Source organism: Polypterus senegalus, chromosome 3, assembly GCF_016835505.1.
Source record: "Polypterus senegalus isolate Bchr_013 chromosome 3, ASM1683550v1, whole genome shotgun sequence".
Classification (NCBI taxonomy): Eukaryota; Metazoa; Chordata; class Cladistia; order Polypteriformes; family Polypteridae; genus Polypterus; species Polypterus senegalus.
Genome location: NC_053156.1, coordinates 175,760,428 through 175,780,400, shown reverse-complemented (window position 1 = coordinate 175,780,400; position 19,973 = coordinate 175,760,428). Strand labels below are relative to the sequence as shown.

General features: G+C 37.3%; 1 protein-coding gene across 1 annotated transcript in view; it reads left to right on the top strand.

The window, feature by feature from the left end:
- pgbd5 (piggyBac transposable element derived 5) overlaps positions 1-19,973 on the top strand; it is a 210,023-nt gene that overhangs the window by 163,239 nt on the left and 26,811 nt on the right. The window contains exons 4-5 of the mRNA XM_039748227.1: positions 6,038-6,218; positions 17,987-18,184. Coding sequence (XP_039604161.1) covers positions 6,038-6,218; positions 17,987-18,184 — 379 coding nt within the window. The remainder of the gene's footprint in view (positions 1-6,037; positions 6,219-17,986; positions 18,185-19,973) is intronic.

Sequence of the window (19,973 nt, the reverse complement as noted above, 5' to 3'; positions counted from 1 at the left end):
AGGTACATTATTAAATATAAATTCTGTCACAGTGTGAATCTTTTGTTAAATGTTTAATAAATAATACATAGGATGTAGCATGCAGTTATGAGTAACAAGTCTGAACTTAATGAAAAGAACATTGACTAAAATCCAAATTTGTATTTCCTACTTAGAATTTGACAGTACTAAAATACATAAAAGGATGGATTTGCACTTCTGCAGCCACAAACGAATGAGCAAAAACAATTTGGGGAATGAAGCCAAAGCTGTAAAGTGGAGGTCTGCTGGTCTGTAGCACAGTAATTTTCTTTTTTCGTTGATATATTTTGAAGAGAAATCATTGACCCCTGGGAATTTGTTTTTTGGTGATAAGAATTATCTGCTTTTACTCTAATTAAATATGAATGTAAGACATTTTTCTATTTGTTACAATAATTATAAAAATGGATTTGGAAAGTGCTCATATATATGTCTGTTTAATTTTCTAGTTACTGTAGACCCATAATTAATGTGATTGTATTTTTTTTCATTCTTTTTCATTTCTCAAAATACAGAGCATGGAAGTAAATTATCTTCTTGGCAATAACTTGAATTGGAAGCCAAACTTTTTTTTTTTTAACAGTGGGGTCATGCTAAATTTCTTGAGTGGCTGCAGTGGCTGCCAGTTTTCATTAGAACTTTGAATTAAGCTACGTCCTACAGTTTCAAACACTCAGGCATACATACAAACACTCATTCATATCCAACAAATCTGCAGTTGTCAGTCAACCTAACACACATTTTTGGAATGAAAGCTGGATTCTGTAAGCTGCAATGGGAAGAATGTGCAGACTTCATACAGATGGAGTTACCTGTGGGTATCAGTCAGCAAAGGTGACTGCAAAAAGGTGAAAGCAAAGGTGAACTGCACAATGGATAGAAATGTTTATTTTTGTATCACACAGAAACATTGGAGAAGTTGAAGAAATAGGTTGATTTAGTTTAGAGGAAAAGTCTATTAGAGGCCTGGTGAAGTCTCTTTTTAAACATATGGCTGGAGTGAAAAGTCACAATGCTGCTTTCATGGAACACAGTTTGACACTGCTGCAGTGACTACTGCAGTTAGGGAAGAATTAAAGGCAGTGGAGCAGTCAATCTGAAGTTAATTAAATTTTACTCATGAATTATTATTTTCATATAGTCTTTTTTTAGTGAGCCTTTACCTCTTTAAGCAAGAAAATTTTTCCTCTGTGCAAACCTTTTTTGTTCTTTTTTAATTTGTTTACTAAAAGGAAGGTATTGAGAAGCTGGATCTTTGCCTGGCAGCACTGGTCCAATGGCAGCAGCTTATCAACTCATCTCAGAAGCATCCATGCCACCTTTTTATAGAAGTGAAATTATGTGTCACAGGACTGACAATAGGCATGGCAACTGAAAACAACATGACCAAGGTCAAGCATAGACAGTCACATAATGGTGCGACCATACACAAACTAAACACAAAATTGCATGTTATGTTCAAAGTATTGGGTAAATGAATAGCCAAGGAGAAACAAACTGACTTTCCAAAACTAAAACACCTTGACTAATGGAGGGCAAAAATGTAAATTCATTACACGCAAGGCCTAGATGAAACCAGGTTTCATGTACTAGGAAACTGCAGCCTCGCCCACTGCACTAGAATGGTGATCTTCAAGAATAATGAATCAGGATGAAACAAAACAAAAACAAAAAAAGAGAATGGATTTAGTACGTTGGTGATGAGAGAACCCCGTTGAATTTGCTTGGCCTTGAGTTTAGCAAAAGAAATTCTTTCAAAGGGAAATGCATTGAAGTCAAAGTAGGAAGGACTAACAGAACTGGTTTTGATAGAATTATAATGTTGCAACAATCATTTAAGTGTTCCTGACAGCTTGGGAAACATCTGCTAACTATGTTGGACCAATTATTGTGACCTGAGCTGTGAAGCAGCAGTGTTAACACTGTACCTCCCTGAGACATAAAATATTAGATTAAATTAAATATCAGAGCAGCAACATTTCTTGCAAAAAATGACAGACAGCAGCATGAATGGAGTAAGGCTTTTTCACCATAGATTCGATAGCAGATACTCCCTTCTCTCAAACAAAAATATACGGTTTGTGTTTTCACCTGTTGCTTTTGGTTTTGTTTTGATAAAGGAAGATGAAAGTAAACTTGTACTAAGTACACAATCCTATTAAGATCATAAATTGCCTGATGTAGGCACTAGTCAATTAGAGATAATTAGGGATCCTAGAAAGACAATTGCACCTAGCCAACCAGAAACAATTAATTTTAATCAAAGACAGTTTGGTTTCTTATGTAAAAAATTACATGTTGCCAGTCAGGAACAGATTAGTGCATTTACGCCTAGGCAGTAATGGAACCATTAGGGTTCTCGGAAAGACATCATTTTGTCATGTTAGGGTCCTAAGGTGATCCTATTTTCTCTTTATACTCTTTATACTCAGACCATAACTGAATGCCCCAAATCCCATCTTACTATACTGTCAGAGTTCACTGCTAATATTTGTTCACACTTCCCCTGTCTTTTATATCTGTAACCCCAGACAATTAAAAAGAGCACCAGAATGGGTTGGAGAAAAAGTTACATTTTATTCATGTATAAATTAAGGTTTCTAATTATTCCAAAAATGTGAATAAGAAAATTAAATAAGTGTTGGCTAAAATAAATGCAACCTGACAATAGACTACCAGGTGGATTTTAATCTTATTATATTAATTAGTCTGTGGTCCAGCATGATCTTTGTTTCCACATGGCCTTTGTACGATGTGGCAGAAACAGGAAAAATGGTCTATTGTCCATTTCTTAGGAGGTGAAATGGCAGAGAGAGAGAGCATGCCTTTGCAGGCTTAATTTGTCCAGTTATAATGAACCGTGACACACCTCTTACACAAATGGGAGTGTGTAGTTCCCAATGACTGAGTTCAGGCAGATTTAGCCCCCATTCCAGCCCAGTCCAGCTTTGTGCCTGTCAACATTTTCTTTAGTTTCAAACGATAAACAAATGTAGTTTCAGACAAACAAGAAAGACAGGATATACAGGTAATAAAGTCGTAAACTGCCTTCTCAAACCTATCTTCCAGTCCAGGCTTTCCTCTTGGGGGAGAAGGGTCTATCTTTGATATTTGGAGCTCACACCTTGTGAGACTGTTTACAAGTAGGTCACTGGAAAGACTTTAACTTCTCCCAGTTCAGTTGCTGGCATGTATAAGCCAACTGCTTTCTCCCAAGCGAGCTGGCCAGTCAATTCCAGCTTTGCAATTTCAGCTAGGACTACCTGCATGCAGGTATCTTACCTGATGAATAGACTGGTTTAAAATTTAAAATCTACAAAATATTTATCATGCTGGTTATTACAAAAACATTTTTCTCTCCACTACAGAAATGTAGTCAACCAAGGGAAATTAGGGTTTGCATGTAGACAACTGCACCTAGAAAATCAAAGACATTTAAGGTTACTAGAAAGTTGCATCTAGCCAGGCAGGGAATGTGGTTCAGTGCACCCTGGAAAGGGATAACATTTTTGTATTTTCTTGTGTGTGTGTGTCATTAGTAGGGATGCTCCAATCAGGTTTTTTAAGGCCAGTGCCAATCACCAATTTCATGTTACTTTATCAGCCAATTCAATTCTGATTTTTTTTTCTTTCTCCCTTTAAAACATTTACACTAATTTCCAGCATAACCAGACAAATAGAAGTTTTACGTATGTCCTATATTAAAGTGTATTTTTATACTTGAAGCATAGACCACAGGAATTAACAGTTAATTTTTATTAACAAAATTTAATTATGTAGGCCTATTGTTCAGTGTCCATAAAATGCTATAATAAATAACATTTCCTTAAAAAACATACTTTAACTAATAAAATATGTACAAAAATATGTATCCATAATACATATGGAATAATGAAAATAAATACGAACTGTCATACTGTTTAGATTTTTATGTAATACGCCTCTCTGAAACAAGGCTTATAAACAGTAGTTTTCACCATATCTCTCTAACAACAAATATGTATATTCTCACACAATCAATTAATCAATATTGGCAATTAAACGATGCTTAAATGTAAATATACATACACTAATAGGTTTTAATCATTTTAAATCATTAATTGCACTACAGCTTTTTGCTGTTAAAATGTAAATTTCCTATATTTATAGAGGTGTGTTTTTTTTTTCTTCAGTGTATCATCTAGACATTCGTAATTCTTGAGGTGTAATTATAAAATATGGATTACCATTTTAATTTTGTAGTAAAAAATCCAATTGTTTACTAAGCAACAATTTCAAATTCTTCTTTATTTTTTCTTTTTCCAATTAAAAGTGTAAGCTACTAAATTTTAAACAAGCATGCTGTCCATACTCTGGCGGTGACCATTTTAATTTAAAGGACAAAATAAAGTCTCAATTCCTCAAGGTAGCTTTTCTTGTCATTTGTCTAGCTGCACAGGACGACTTCTCTTATTACTCTTTTATTTCAGTTTGTTAGTCTACTTTCTTTAATGTAAAAGCTAATATACCAATATTCCCTCGTTCCCTGATAAAGCAAGCTTCTACTTGTTGCTCTGTGTTTATACTGCAGGAAGTTTGCTGCACAAGAAAGAAAATAAAAAGATACGCTCTGGCTCAACTAGCGTAATTCTCAGCGTAAAGGAGAACTACAAGTAAATTACCATAAAGCTTAGAAAAGCATGGGCTGAAAATATCATTTTTTGTGTTCACCTTTTTGCCAATCACCAATCAAGTCTTTTTTAGTGAAAACTGGCCGATTTAGATTAGGGACTGTGTTTTGTATTAATGACACCACATTTATTTGGATTGGGGATTTCATTATTGCATCTTTATATTACATGCATTTTTATTACTCTTTAATTTAGTATTGTTTTTTTGTATCAGTATACTGCTGTTGGATTATGTGAATTTCCCCTTGGGATTAATATCTATCTATCTATCTATCTATCTATCTATCTATCTATCTATCTATCTATCTATCTATCTATCTATCTATCTATCTATCTATCTATGTCTTTTGTTTGAAGCACCTGAAAAACGAAGAACACTTCTTTCACTTTTATAATTTCTTGTCTGTGTCTCTCTTCTGTAACTTTTCATACGCTCAGTCCATGAACTAAAAGAGCCCAAAGTACAGAATGATACCAGTTCCTACTACACTGGGTTTCAATTTGGGTTAATGAAGAAAATTTAGGGTTTACTTGTTAGACAGTTGCACAAGGCAAAACAACTGCGTTTAACAAGTCAGGAATCACTGGGGTTGTCACAAAAACAACTTGATGCTTTATACAGATAGAGTGTGCAGGACAAACAAGGCAGCTGAGAGAAGTGAAGGGTGGTGTAACAAAAGTAAGACCCGGAGCCATTGTTGATTATGTGAAGTAGTAGTAGGAGTAATATTGTCTCATGTACAGTGTTTACATCCAGGTAATTTACTTATTGTAAAGGCCATAAGATCTCATCAAAGGGGTTAGTCATGGGGTCTTGCTGTTCTTAATACTCTCCGCTTTTAAACCTTGTGAGAGAGGGAGCTCAGAGTTATGTGACAATTTGGCCACAGCTTTCAGTGTTATATTACTACTCATATTAATTCTTGTTACTTCAACTGAGTTAAGGTAGAATGCTTGCTTTGTGGCCACCATCAAGGCAGCAAGATCCATTATGGACTAGATTCCCCAAGCACAGGTACAAATTTAGAGAGTCTAGAAAACCCCCTGAGATTTTCTTTAATCAGTAATATGTGCTGATTAAAATATTGTAGGCAGAAAGACTTTTCTGGGCTTGTGTAACATCAAAGTAATTACAGAAACATCTCATGGGACGAGATTTTATTTGAGGCACTGAAATAATAACAAGAATTAATTTTGGGATTAATAAAGCTTTCCTCTTTCTCCAAGTGTTTCTTTAAGGAGTTTTTTCTCCCTGTTTTGACACAATCTACTGAATATTTGTGTTTTGGTATTCTGCAATCTATCATTCTTTTTTTTTTTTTTTTCTTTTTACCTTTTCTGTGAAGATTTACGTACACCTGAAAGAGGGAACCAACATTGATGCAGTTGATGCATTAAAGAACAAACCTCAGCTTCACAGCTTTGTAGCAAAACAGCTTTGTCAGAGTCTTTCTGGAAAGAATGCTGTCATATTTACGGGTCCCAGTATCACCAGCCTCAACTTGTTTGAAGAGTTTGAGAAGCAAGGTAAGCTTTTTACTTTTTGTTTTTATGAGATCTACATTTTACACTTGAATATGTGTCTAGAAAGTTTGTCTCATCTGTCCTGCCAATTTTTAAATTTAAATTTCCTTCCTTCAACTATTCCTATGAATTGCATTCTGTCTTCTTTGTGCCTAACTTGTTTAATGACACTGAGCTGTGGTCTCTTGATTTCGTTACACTGTAATGATGCTCACTGGGGTCTCATGTTTCACCACTTCAGTTTTATCTTCCTGATGATGGCCTCAAACTTGTCACACCTGTCAGTTTAAACTATAAAATAACCTGCCCTCTTCAGTGCTCCATCAAGGAGAGATGACAGTAGTCTTCTATTGCACATTTGCTAGAAATTGCTAAGCACTTGATGCTATGAGGCATATTTGCTTATACAACATATACATCTGCTTCATTTGCAGAAATACCTTTGTCGTTCATATCAATTTCCTTGCTAATACTTAATCTAATGTTTGCTTTAAAGAGGTTAAACAAAACCTTCTAAACTTGAAATGTCTGTATATTGTCCAGAAGAAGTTTCACGTTGCAGAAATGTAGAGGCAGCATTATTTATGTGCCTGTAGCATCTAATGAAATCAGTAAGATGATACTCTTTTTGAATCACTTGTAAGTGCAGAAAAAGTGTTATCTGCTGTCTCCATATCTGAAGCTATAAATTAAGAAATGTTTGCTTCTCCTGTTACAAATCTGTTCTTATTATATTAACACATTACATTCTTAAAGTCATTCAGTCCAGTTTAGGATTACAGGAGACTAAAGCCTATCCTTAGACCTTTGGGTTGGAACAAGCTCCAGGCAGGTGTTAATTCATCCCAAATAGTAGTCATGAACATGGGGTTCATTTATAATCAAAAAATAATTTAGAACATACATCTCTGGGACATGAGAGGAAAACTGGAATACCCAGTGAAAAACAAGAAAAACCAACACAAACATAGATGGAGCATGCAAACTCCACACAGATTGTGAGGTAGGTGTGATATCCTGTGCACCACATAAACACCCAGTTAACAATAATGGCCTACCAAAAATAATTTCAAAGAGGAAAAATTGCCGTTTTTATTGTTTGCTTTATGAATTTTGACATTAAAGATTTTTTAAGATCTGCTATTGGCTTACTGACAGACAGGATGTTGAAGCCTTTTATTTGTCACTACCCGGAGCCCGTCGTAGCATACGGCGGTGTAAGAACAGGAACGGAAAATGGTGAGAAAGGAATTCAGTATAACAAAGGCTTAGGAAACCACCGTCGCAGTATAACGAAAATGGCAAGGGGCGAAACCAATGCCAATGGTCGAGAGAGTACCTTCTTGTAGCAGTCTACGGAAAACATAGACATATATAGATAGACGCCCCATTCACTGTGTTGCCTAGTCAACACGATAAGTCAGCGTGTCCACCCTATTGCGAGTGGTAAAAGTGCCATTTAAACTAATACAGGTAGATTTGGAAACCAGGTTTTCTGAGGAAAAAAGAATAACGTTTTAAACAGTATCGTTTACATACAACAGATTTTGGCGAATCGTTTACGTGCAATTATTTATATCCATTTATACATTAAATGCGTGCGTATCCCATGGTCTTAGAGTTGGCGGGCGTGGCTCTCTGTCTTGCGTGCGCTCTCTGTCTTGCTTGCCCTTAGTTAGAGTTGACAGGCAGGGCTCTGTGAGTTGGCGATCGTGGCTCTCTGTCTTGCATGAGGTGTAAAGTCAATGTGTTTCAGAGGTGCATATGGACATTTGCACAGATGAAAGCGACTGAGGCTGTGTTTGGTGAGTTGTTGCGTGCCTCGAGAGCAACGCTGGACTCGGGTGGATGGTTACAGTTGGCGTGCGTGGCTCTATCGTGCGTATCCCATGACGCGGTAGGAGGGTTAGAGTTCGCGGGTGGGGCTCTGTCGAGCGTATCCCATGGTCTTAGAGTTGGCGGACGGGGCTCTGTCTTGCTTGCGCTCAGTGTCTTGCGTGCCCTTAGTGAATTATATATAGATTTAGAAAGTTCATAAACTCTGGGTGTTGTCAGAATTTGGGTCACTCAGAGTTGTGATTCACAATAGTACTCAATGGGAAACGGGAGCGTATGTTATACAGAGTATTTTGTAGAGGGTCTCTGTGGGCAGTTTAAGCAAACAACATTGCTCCACTACAACCTGCGTTGGCGATTCTCCAAGGGGGGGCACCAAGATGAGTGTCAGAAGCGATTCTCTGAATAGGGACAGGGATGAATGTCGGCTATGATTCTCGGCCTCGAAAAAGGCAAAATTGGTTCACAAGAAGAAAACTTTAAGAACTATGGATTTAGAGTATAAGGCAAGAAAAGAATGTCCTGTATCATTCCTGTTTTTCACTATGCTTGCTAAGACAACAAATCAACAAAACTTACGTAGCATATAAATAGGTTGTGACTGCCTTTATTCTGATAACATCATTTATTTTATCCAGCATTCCAGCATTATGTTCTTTGTCCAGCATTCCAGATAATTGCCTTTCTAAGACATAATACTGTATCTTTTTTGCAGCTGTCAGAATTTTCTGCGTCCATGTCATGAGGACTGAAATCATTGATCTCTGTTTTTTAGTAACATTGCAGTAAAAATATTTTTTTAACCATTCTTGTCCACTTCAAACACTGGTTTGTATAGTTACTGCCTCTTCGTCTGCTGTTTAATCTCAATAAAATTTGATGACCCTCATTGAATAAAAATATTGTACTACATTTGTCTGAAGGCCCATTGACTTTTTTTCTTTAATTATTGCATATTTGGTGAAAACTTAAATTATTATGATACATGGCAATCTTTTTTATATCTTTTTTACAGTTGAAGCACTGCACAGTTAAAAAACGTTTTTTCGGCTTACATGGTGCTAGCAATGTCAACAAGTAAATGTCCCACTGAATTCTGGATTTGTTGCTTTTACCACCATAGCCAGGGTTCAAATCCCTCTATGGTTTAAAGCTTAGCTCCCTAGGTTTACCACATACCCTGCTTAAAGCAAGTTGGCTAAGTGACATCCACTGGATAGGAATTGAACCCTGACCGAAATGCCAGCTAGACTGACTCTGGAGCAAAGATGAAATGTTGCTACTTTGGTCTTTCTGTGTCTTCAGTCTTGTTGCAGTCTCTGTCATCCTCACCAGGAAAGAAAAAATTCCCAAAAGTTTTAACATTTTTGAGAAGCACCCCATATTGTAATTTATTTTTACATGTTCTGCCTTTTGACCACTACAGTATTTCACAGTGGCTCCTGTGGTTCTAACTGTTTACCTTAATCTGTACATTGCATGTGTCCCATACAGATAGCTTCCTTTTATTGTAGTCCTTACTCCTAGATCAGAGCTGGCTTCCTGCTCTCTCAGCTCCTTGGAGGTATGGTTGGTCAGCCCAAAGTGTACTTTAAATTAAAATGATGGAGCAGAATTTGATGCACAGAAAAAGAACTTTATTAGGCACAACAGCCATTTGCAGACTCATTAGCAGTGAGAGGGCGGATTACAGATGATCTTACACTTCTATCATGTTTATGTTCCTTGGTACCATCTTTGTTACTGAAATTATAATTTCTATGTTTGCTGGAACTGGCCATTAACCTTTAGTATTAAGTGTTAACATACTTTATAATTTAAAGGATGGTGCATGACAATTAAGATCACAAGGAGGAGCACACAATTACATTGAAATACTATTTTGGATGTTAAAATTTTACCTTTTAACCGCCACCCAACTCTCCAACCCCCAACCAAAATCAAAGAAACTGCCACTTGATTTAAATTTATTTAAATAAGTATGAAAATTAAACAGAAAAAGATAAAAAAAAATACAAATGGAATGAATACATAAAAACTAAACAAAGAAGTAAACAATAAAACCAGTGATCATTCAGAACACATTTAAATAAACACTAAAAAAAGAAAAAAATGCAAGAACAGAACCAGTTGGAGGTGCTTTAGTCCTCACAGGCTATCTAAATGCCTAAGAGAGCCGCCCATCCCCCCTTAACCTTCAGTAGTAGTTCTTCAGTGCCAGAGCCCTTTACAGAAAATCAGCATTGTAACCTTGTAAAAGGCTCTTGTACCTGTGATCTCATTCTCTCAAGCTACCTAAATCTCTAGACCATTGAGAATAGCCTGGACACAGGGATGGTAATACTGTCAAAAGACTTTGCCAGAAGTATGGCCCAGCACCCATGGCCCTGCTATTGCCTCACCAACCACTAGCCACAATCACAGTCCCTCAATAATAAAGAAGACCATGAGATACTAAGATTTCTCCTCTGAGTCAGCTCCTGTCGCTTACTTACAAGTCACGGTTTTCTACAAGTGAACCTATGGGTCAGAATTGCTGATTTTCCACTCAACAAAGTCATACCATTCCACTGCACATCAGAAAAACAGTACAATGAAAATCTGAGAAAAATGAAAACTATTCTCAAATTATCGTGGCACCCTGACACAGATATTGGTGCTGCTGCTTTACAGGTTCTAGGACTGAATATCATCCCAGTCAAAGACTGTTTGTAGTTTATATGTTGTGGTGACACAAATTATATAAAAACGGGGTAGCTTGAGCTCTGTGGGTGTGCATGTTCATGGTGCCATGAGATGTTTAATGGGGAAATTGGGGTGCAGTTTGTTCTGATTTCTTCATTGATTCTCTGTGGGTCGCAAGTAGGATGCCACACTGCTAGACTGCTAGAAGTATAAAGGAGAGCCTGAGCATGAGAAACCAGGAAGATCAGGCAAAGAAAGAAAGAGTTCAGTGGTTAAAGGATGAGAAAGAAAGCCATGCAAGAGTCAGGATGGTGGCAAAGCCGGTGTCTTTACAGGGATAAGGCAGGAGGTCAGGAAATGGACCCAAGACTAGTAAGCATACAGCACTTAAGGGGAAGGGTCAACCAACAACTCCAAGTGGGCTCCTGCAGACGCTAAGCTTGGGGTGCCCTAGTGGTTACTGACTGAGACAGCTAGCACCCAAATAGAAGGTGTCGATCCATGTCTCTTCGTTTTGAGGAGATCACAAAGGTAGAGCAGACATGATGTCAGTTTTAGAATCAGACATATGAAGCTCATGTTGGTTTTAACCTTTGGGGACTTTAACTGCTTGGAATATTTAATTTATTTATTTATTGGACTTTTTAACCTCCACAAATATTTGAGTTTATTTTTAGAAGGCACTGCACTTCTGCACCTTGGGGTTTTGAACCCCTGTTTAAATGTTATGTTTCAAAATAAAAGTAGTTGAGTATTTGTGCACCATACCTCTTGTTGTTCATTATCCTCATTGCCCAGCTTATCTTTGGTTCTGATTATCGACGGTCCCGGCTGCAAGAAGTGCAGCAGTTTCAACCAACCCAGACCATCACACATGTTCTCCCCTTCGCACCCAGTGTTTTCCTTCCACATCCTCAAAGACGTGCATGTTAGGTGAATTGAATTTTCCTCCATGTGCCTGAATGTGAGCGAGTGATTGAGCCTAATGATGGACTGGCACAGGGCTGATCCCTGCTTTGTCTCTGATGCTACTGGTATATCCTCTGACCCCCCTGAGATTCTGAATTTGATTAAGCAGGTCTGAGAATGAATTAATTTTCAAAAGTTGTGAATTGAACATCAATGGCTTTATTATCATTCTCTAAAGGGAAAAGGTTATGCCTTTTTATATAGGTGACCTTTAATAAAATAAATTTTTCATCTTTTATTTATAATTTTATCTGCTATTTGGGCTGCAGGTCCCATGTCTATAAATCAAGTTTCCTTTCTACATAAATCTTAAGGATTTGAAAATGATTATAAATCTAAATTCACTATATGCTGGAAAAGAAATGTCAGACCAATATTTTTGATTGCTATTCATTTTAGTCTCTGCACCACAGACATGTTATCAGAAGTGACACTAAAATGATATTTATTAAAAATAACTACATGATTACAATAAAGTAAAGTCATATTCAATATTCTGGGTGCCACATGGGTTATATTCATTATTACCTATGGTTGTTGATTGCATTTTGGATGCAATCTCTAATATTTAGAGGAAAGATCATGAGAAAAATGATGATGTGAATAAATTCTTATGTTGTTAAATGATGTTTACAGTGTAAGACCATGGGTGTCTATCCATGACACATTGCACTAGTGAGAGGAGCCAGAGTGAGTTCAACTGGTTTTCCATTAATATGTTTCACAAACTCCATAGTCTGAAAAGCTGGATGTCTTGTCATTTTCTCAAGGTGATATTGTTAAGTTCTCAATGCTCCTGCAGACAGTAAATACTAAAAACTCCTGGCTAAAGCCAAAGAAAGTGTCACTAGAAGGAAATCTCACATGGTAAACAGAAAAAACTTTTAAAATGTGTGAGGAAAAAGATGATAATGTCCTATTCTAAAAGTATAGTCAAGAAATGTATTATTCTAGGCATGGTTGGTTTGTGCCTGCATCCATTATTGCTTCAGCCTCCCTTTGTGTTGTCTTAGGTCAAGCAGGTTAAGAAAATAAATGGAATGATTACATGTCATTTAAATTCCCTGCAGTCTACCACTCAAAATCCAAAAAAGTAGACTGCACCATGTTCTGTTCATAATAGTAATACAAGGATAAAAGGCTCTTTAAACAAAGTGTGAATGTAACACAAAGTACACAGAGGTGTCCTGTCTCATCTTTTTATATTTCATCTTAGTAAGGACATCTTTTGAGTCAACTCAATCTGTTGAGATAGATCTCTATCAACTTAGCTTGTTCAACTGGTTTTTGCATTTTTATCCCAATCTTTCATGCGAAAAAGAAGGAGCTCACTGAAATTACAAAGTTCTGTCTTGTGCACAAATCTCATAGGTGAGTCCACAGATTTTCTCATTTATCACGCAGTTATTTGACTTATCTATGTGTTTTGCATTATTGTTATCTTGAAAAGTGACATGATTTTCCGTAATTTTCTGGAAAAATGGTAGCAGGTTCTGGTTTATTATAATAAAATTAATTATAATAATTATAATATTTGGAGCTTTTTATTTTCCCTCTGCACTAAACAGAGTCCCTTATCCTGCTGAAGAGAAGATGCCGTTTAGCATCATCCTGCTACCACTACACTTGACAGTAGACACTCTCTTTTAGGGGTGATTAGCTGTGTTGGCTTTACAATGTATTTTTTTTTTATTAACTAGGGGGCTGTGCCCCCTGCTCACTTCACTCGCCCACCCCCATACCAAACCCCCCGGGCAGCACTGTGTGCCAGCCACTTCGCATCTCTGCCGCTTGCGATGTGAAGTGGGGGCTGAACACACGCTAAAGAGATGTGGTCTGATCAGCTGCTGTCTTGCTGCTGAGCTGCATGTTCTGCTTGTCACGCTGTGTGTTAATCATTTAAAAGTCTGTGCAGCAGCTGTCCTTTGGTCTCAATGCTTTGTCTCGCGGGACGTTAAAGTGTCTCCGAGAAAATTACATATTGTCTCCTTCCAAGCCTTCCAAGATTTTTTTTATAATAGAGAGATACTGAAAAATTCTAGTTGAGTTGCTTTAGACCATAACATGTTTCCTTATGTTTTTTATGAAGGAGGGCTGCGTTGTCTTATATTCATAATAGCTTAGATGTTGTTCTTATGTGAAATTACGTCCATCTTGATCCTGAATTAGTTTACTAAATAGATGAATACAGTATATGCATTTTATTTTGTGTTGGCAGGAAGTTACAGCAGTTACCACTAATACTTAATGTATCCAGTGTTCTGGGTTCTAATCCCACACCCATTCGCTGTCTGTGTGGAGTTTGCACATTCTTTCTGTTTCAATTTTGTCTTAGACTGTTCATTCCATATGCTTAAGATGTGCATATTAGTTTAAATGGAAACTCTTAATTGGCAGTGTTTGGGTATAAGTGGTCCCTATGATGAATTGGTGTCCTTTCCAGGGTTGATTCTTGTTTTGCGCGTAATGTTGCTTTCAAGGTTTTGCACTCTGTACACAAAACTATTACTACTACAACATCTACTACTACTATAATCTCCAGCCCTGTATGAACTGAATTAGAATAAGCAGTCTTGAAAATGCTTTGTCATATTATATTATGGCTTTGGTCTTGCTACCATGCCCCATGGTTCAGAACTGTAGCAAGTTTTTGCAAAATGCAGTTCAATCAAAATCAGTTTCATTACTAAGCACTACCATTGTGTATCATCACTACTGTCTCTCAAGACCAACTAGCATATAAAGATAAAAAATAAAAATGCTTGCAAACATGCTGCTGAGTCTCTTGGATTTTGGCAATGAAAGGAAAATACAAAAATGAGAAACAGCAAATGACGCTAAACCCAAACAGGCCCTATTACTATCCTGTAAAAAGGACACATGGGCACTCTGTAGAGATCAGAGAGGTTGCTTGCCCCCTGGGCTCTAATATAGTCTAATCTGGTGCATGCCCACATTAATAGTTCCTAAAAGAGCATTTAAATTCTCCAGGGCTAAACAAAAATTGAAAAATGTAATATACTCAAAAATATATGAGAACTAATTCATAAACATAACAGTGTTGATTTGGAGTTACATGCCAAAGCAAAAATGGGTGAGACCGTCAAAAAAAACTGGGCAGTAGGCCAGAATCTTACCTGGACTTCCCAGCAGTGGATCATCTGACTTTAGCCAGGCTCCTAAAGCATCTGCTGGGTTCAGCTACAGCAGGGTTTCATCCATCCACCCATTATCCAACCCACTATATCCCAACTATAGGGTCACGGGGGTCAGTGGAGCCAATGACAGCCAACACAGGGCAGGAAACAAACCATGGGCAGGGCACCAGCCCACTGCAGGGCATGCACACATACACACCAAGCACAATTTAGAATCGCCAGTGCACCTAACCTGCATGTCTTTGGACTGTGGGAGGAAACCGGAGCACCCGGAGGAAACCCACGCAGACGCGGAAAGAACATGCAAACTCCACACAGGGAGGACCCGGGAAGTGAATCTGGGTCTCCTAACTACGAGGCAGCAGCACTACCCACTGCGCCACCGTGCCTCCCCAGAGCAGGGTTTCTTAATTTTTTTTTGTCTTGCCCTTTTTAGTGTCTTTGGGACTCATTCTTTGCGTAATGTCTGGATGATCATCAGCACGAATTCCCTTTGGAGAATCATGGCCAATCATCAGAGCACTACCACGTCCTTAAGAACTGGATTTATAATTTTTAACTCTCTGCTAAGAAGTGTGCAGGAGCAAGTGAGAAATAACTAATAAAGAATGATGCAGGACAGATACAAATGGTGACATTGGTAACGTAATCAGTTTAAAATACAGAATGCACAAAATGGCAATTAAAAATTCAGACAATTTAAAAAGATATTGTGCTTCCAGGCAGTAAAATAATATAAAGTAAATGTGTGTCTTAATTAATAAGAATACAGTGATCCCTCGCTATATCGCGCTTCGACTTTCGGGGCTTAACTCCATCGCGGATTTTAAATGTAAGCATATCTAAATATATATCATGGATTTTTCACTAGTTCGCGGATTTCTGCCGGACAATGTGTCTTTTATTTTATGGTTCATGCTTCCTCAGTTTGTTTGCCCAGTTGATTTCATACAAGGGACGCTATTGGCGGATGGCTTAGAAGCTACCCAATCAGAGCACGTATTACATATTAACTAAAACTCCTCAATGATATAAGATATGCTTCCCGCATGGTGCTTGATTGTTTGCTTTTCTCTGTCTCTCTCACTCTCTCTGCCTGACGGAGGGGGTGTGAGCAGAGGGGCTGTTTTCACAGAGGCTGTTTGCCTAGAGGATACGATGCTCCTCTACAAAATGCTGCTTTATTGCGGTGCTTCGGCATACTTAAAAGCCCAAAAGCACGTATTGATTTTTTGATTGTTTGCTTTTCTCTCGCTCTCTCTCTCTGACATTCTCTGCTCCTGACACATATTCTTTGAAGAAGAGGATATGTTTGCATTCTTTTAATTGTGAGAAAGAACTGTCATCTCTGTCTTGTCATGGAGCACAGTTTAAACTTTTGACTAAAGGGTGTTATTTCATGTCTAGAGGGCTCTAATAATGTTAACAGTGTGGGAGAGTTTATAAGGGCTTAACATATATAAAAATAACCATACAAACATATGGTTTCTACTTTGCAGATTTTCATCTATCGCGGGGGGTTCTGGAACGCAACCCCCGCGATCGAGGAGGGATTACTGTATAGTAGTAGTATAAAACTTAGTGGTGTGAATTTTTTAGGACAATGTGGGACAATACTTTTAATGGCAATGATTTTATGGTAATAAATATTCATGTTTCTGCATATTTTTATATAAGAAATATAAATAAGATTAACATAAAAAAATAATTCAAGCAGGACTCAAACCACAATTCCTCTGTTGTACAATCAGACATACCACCATGCAACTTCAAAAGACAGTCTCTTAAATTACCCATTGTGACTGTTAAATATGAAACATCACCACAGTTTTTTCTTGTTTCAACTATTAAATTAAATTTTCATTATGCCAGCATTTTTCACAACCTCAGAGCCATGAAATTTATCCATTGGTGAAAATTGTTTATCTTCAGCTTGGCCAAGAATTTCTTCTCAGTTAGTGAGTCACACAGGAATTGGTGGGAGCTCCATCTCTAGTCCTTCATTGTGTCTGCCTATAGCTTCTGGTTCACTCTATCTTTTATTTGTCTGCAGGGGGAAATTTGGCTTTTTACAGAAGCTCTTTAAATAAATTAACACACACACTTTGATCTAAACACACACCAGAAAGTTAAAAAGAAAGAAAACTTTTGACTTGACTGTCCATTCCCAGTGAGGCACTATGCAAACATACTGCTGTGAAGGAGCCCCAGTAGCGTTTCTTGACACACTTCTGCTGAATAATTCATTGCAGTACTCAATGTCAGCGTGTCTGAGAGAGGATTTGCAGCATTGTTCATATTGACACTCAGTTTTATTTGAATTCTCTCCTTCAGGATGTCCAGAGTGAGTCACATAACTGAGCCTGCCCTTTTAATTAGCCTGTTGATTCGGCGGGCCTCTCTTATGTTGAAGAGTGATGTTACCAGCCCAGCACACCACAGCATAAAAAAATCATATTGGCATATCAGAGTTATAGAAGATATGAATGATGACACTTTCCACATTAAAGGAACACTCTTTTACAGTTCCTTTGTGTTCCGAAACCAGTCCAACCTGTCTACTGTACATCCACCTTTTTTACCTTAACAAAAACCTCTCAGACTTCCTTCATTAGTGGTTTATGATTTCTTGGTTTCAGCCTAGAACTTTACCATTTACTTAATTTTTTTGAGATATAACTTTTATCAAATGCTTTAGCTAATTCTTTTTAGTTACTTCTTAGTAATAACGGGTTTTTGGCATTTATCCTCTGTTCCTCTTGGTTTTCTGTGTATGACCTTTGCTTGATTTTTGGATTTTCTGGGGGTAATTTAGACTAGTTAAAAAATAAATCATTACCACCATTTAGTTGGCTTATTCTGGAGCTTGCTCTGATCTGCATTTCTGTAGTGTATGGGGGTCTCTGTGCTTTAGTAGCAGCATATTGTACAACACTGCTGCTGCTGGGAAGTCATTTTGTGTTTGTAGTGTCTCTCCTTTGGAGCAGAGGGCTGGCACAAACCTGTATTTATATATTTGTTATAATTGCCTTTCATTCTTCACATTTATAACTTTTTAAATAATATTACCTGGGGGCATTTTTTGCTTATTTTGCCAACAATATTATTTTGTCTCTTTTGCAGAAATATACTGCTGTGGGTTGCTCAGTACTAGAAAAAGCGACTGCACAGGCCTTCCTCCATCAATGTTAACCAACCCTGATGTGCCACAAGTGAGAGGGCAATACAAGACTAAAATGAAAGGGAGCATGTCCCTAATTTGCTGGTATAACAAAGGTTATTTTCGTTTTCTCACCAATGCCTATTCTCCAAAAAAACAAGGTAAGACATTTAGCTGTATTATTATTTATGTTTATTGTAAACTGAATTGATTTCTAAAGAGCATTCCAATAATAAATGAAAATAATGGAGAATTAGATTAGGTAGGGATTTTCTTAGTTTGAAAGCACAAGGGGGATTAGAAATGATTAAACTAAAGTACCTGGTGGTTTGTTAATATTTATAAACTAGAAATTGTGTTGATCTATATTATGTTACTGGGAGATTTTTGAATGTTTATACTCAGCCTTTGTCTTTCATGCTTTCTGTGCTGTTTGAGAGACTTTGAAATTAAAATGTAAAACTGATGTATACTGGTACAGGTGGGAACCCCATGCAACAAATCCTTACCAATGAAAGTCAATAGCTGTACAGCGGATCATTACACACTTAGGCAGTGGTTCTTTTATCTTATTTGCTGGGCTATGGCAAACATTTTGTGGGGATATGTCTTAATAACTGAGCAGAAGTATCAATTTTAAACAATTTGAAGACACACGTCTATTTCACAGGAAACCTTGCCTTTCTATTCCAAAAATAATAGCTAGTGTTAGTAACGGTAATGTAGTAGTAGAAGTCCACTCCCTCATCATCATTCCACCCTCCTATGAATAGAGCAGTACAGTCTCATAATAAGTCATCTCCTGTCAAAGCTTTTAGATCATGGACATTGAAAGGAACACTGCAGATTTGAAAGGGTGCATTGACAACAGACAGAAGTTATTCAAGGCAATGAAGGCATGAAATCAGTCTCTGCATGAAATAAATTGAAAGAGTCTTACATGATTGAAAGTTGTTTTGTCTATCTGTGATTCAGTTTTGATTAATGCAGAATTTAAGATGGTGTTTGTGGAAGAATTATAGATGGACTTTATATGTACATTTATGTTTTTAGGTGTAGTAATTTTCTTTTATTATATTAAAGTTGTAAATAAGTATTAGCTTGCTGAGTTGGTATGCATACTAAAAATAAATTGATGAAAATGATAGTTACTTTAGTTTCAGTAAACAGGCCGTTCAAGTTAATGTTTCAGTGTATAACCAGTACATTGAAACTCTGGTTTGTTGTTTGACTTAACTGTCACTTCCTGCATACTGTAGTTTCGTTGTCCTTCTTAGAAAGTAAGACATTATGCCATTATCTGATTTTCATTTTTAAGGACCACTCCCCAACCTGTGCCACTGCATCCTAATATTTATAATCTTACCAGTAACGGTGTACTGCACGATAACGTGCAGTGAATACACTTGACCTGAGCCTTCCTAGTTTTCCTCCTCTTCCTCTGTACATTTAGCATTCGTTTGCACAGCGGTTGATGAGCTTGCTGCTTCCTTTCTCCACCCTAGCAGCCCGCTGCTTCTCTTCTTTCGTCGGCATCTTTTCACGTTAAAACTGATTAAGTTAGTTTTTGTGTTGCAGTTACTTAGTACATTTTCTTAAATTTTTCACTAAAGCTGGCACTTAAGTCTTCAATCTGCCGCAAGAATGATTAGCGAAGGTGGTAGGGAATGAGAATGGCGCCCATACGCATGCGCTGCACGGCCACCCTGCTGCGCGCTGCCGAGAGTTGATTTTACAATAAAATAAAATAAAAATAAAAAGAGTAATAAAAATCATCACCCGAAAAGTGGATAGTTCAAGTAGTATATGTTTACCAAATTTCAAGTCAATAGATGAAACGGTTTGCGAGTTACAGGTGATTTAAAATCTTGGACAAGCGAACAGCCATGGTAGCGTATTATAGAAGAAGATTAAAAGTAAAACAAAAATGGATATGTCAACCATCCAATG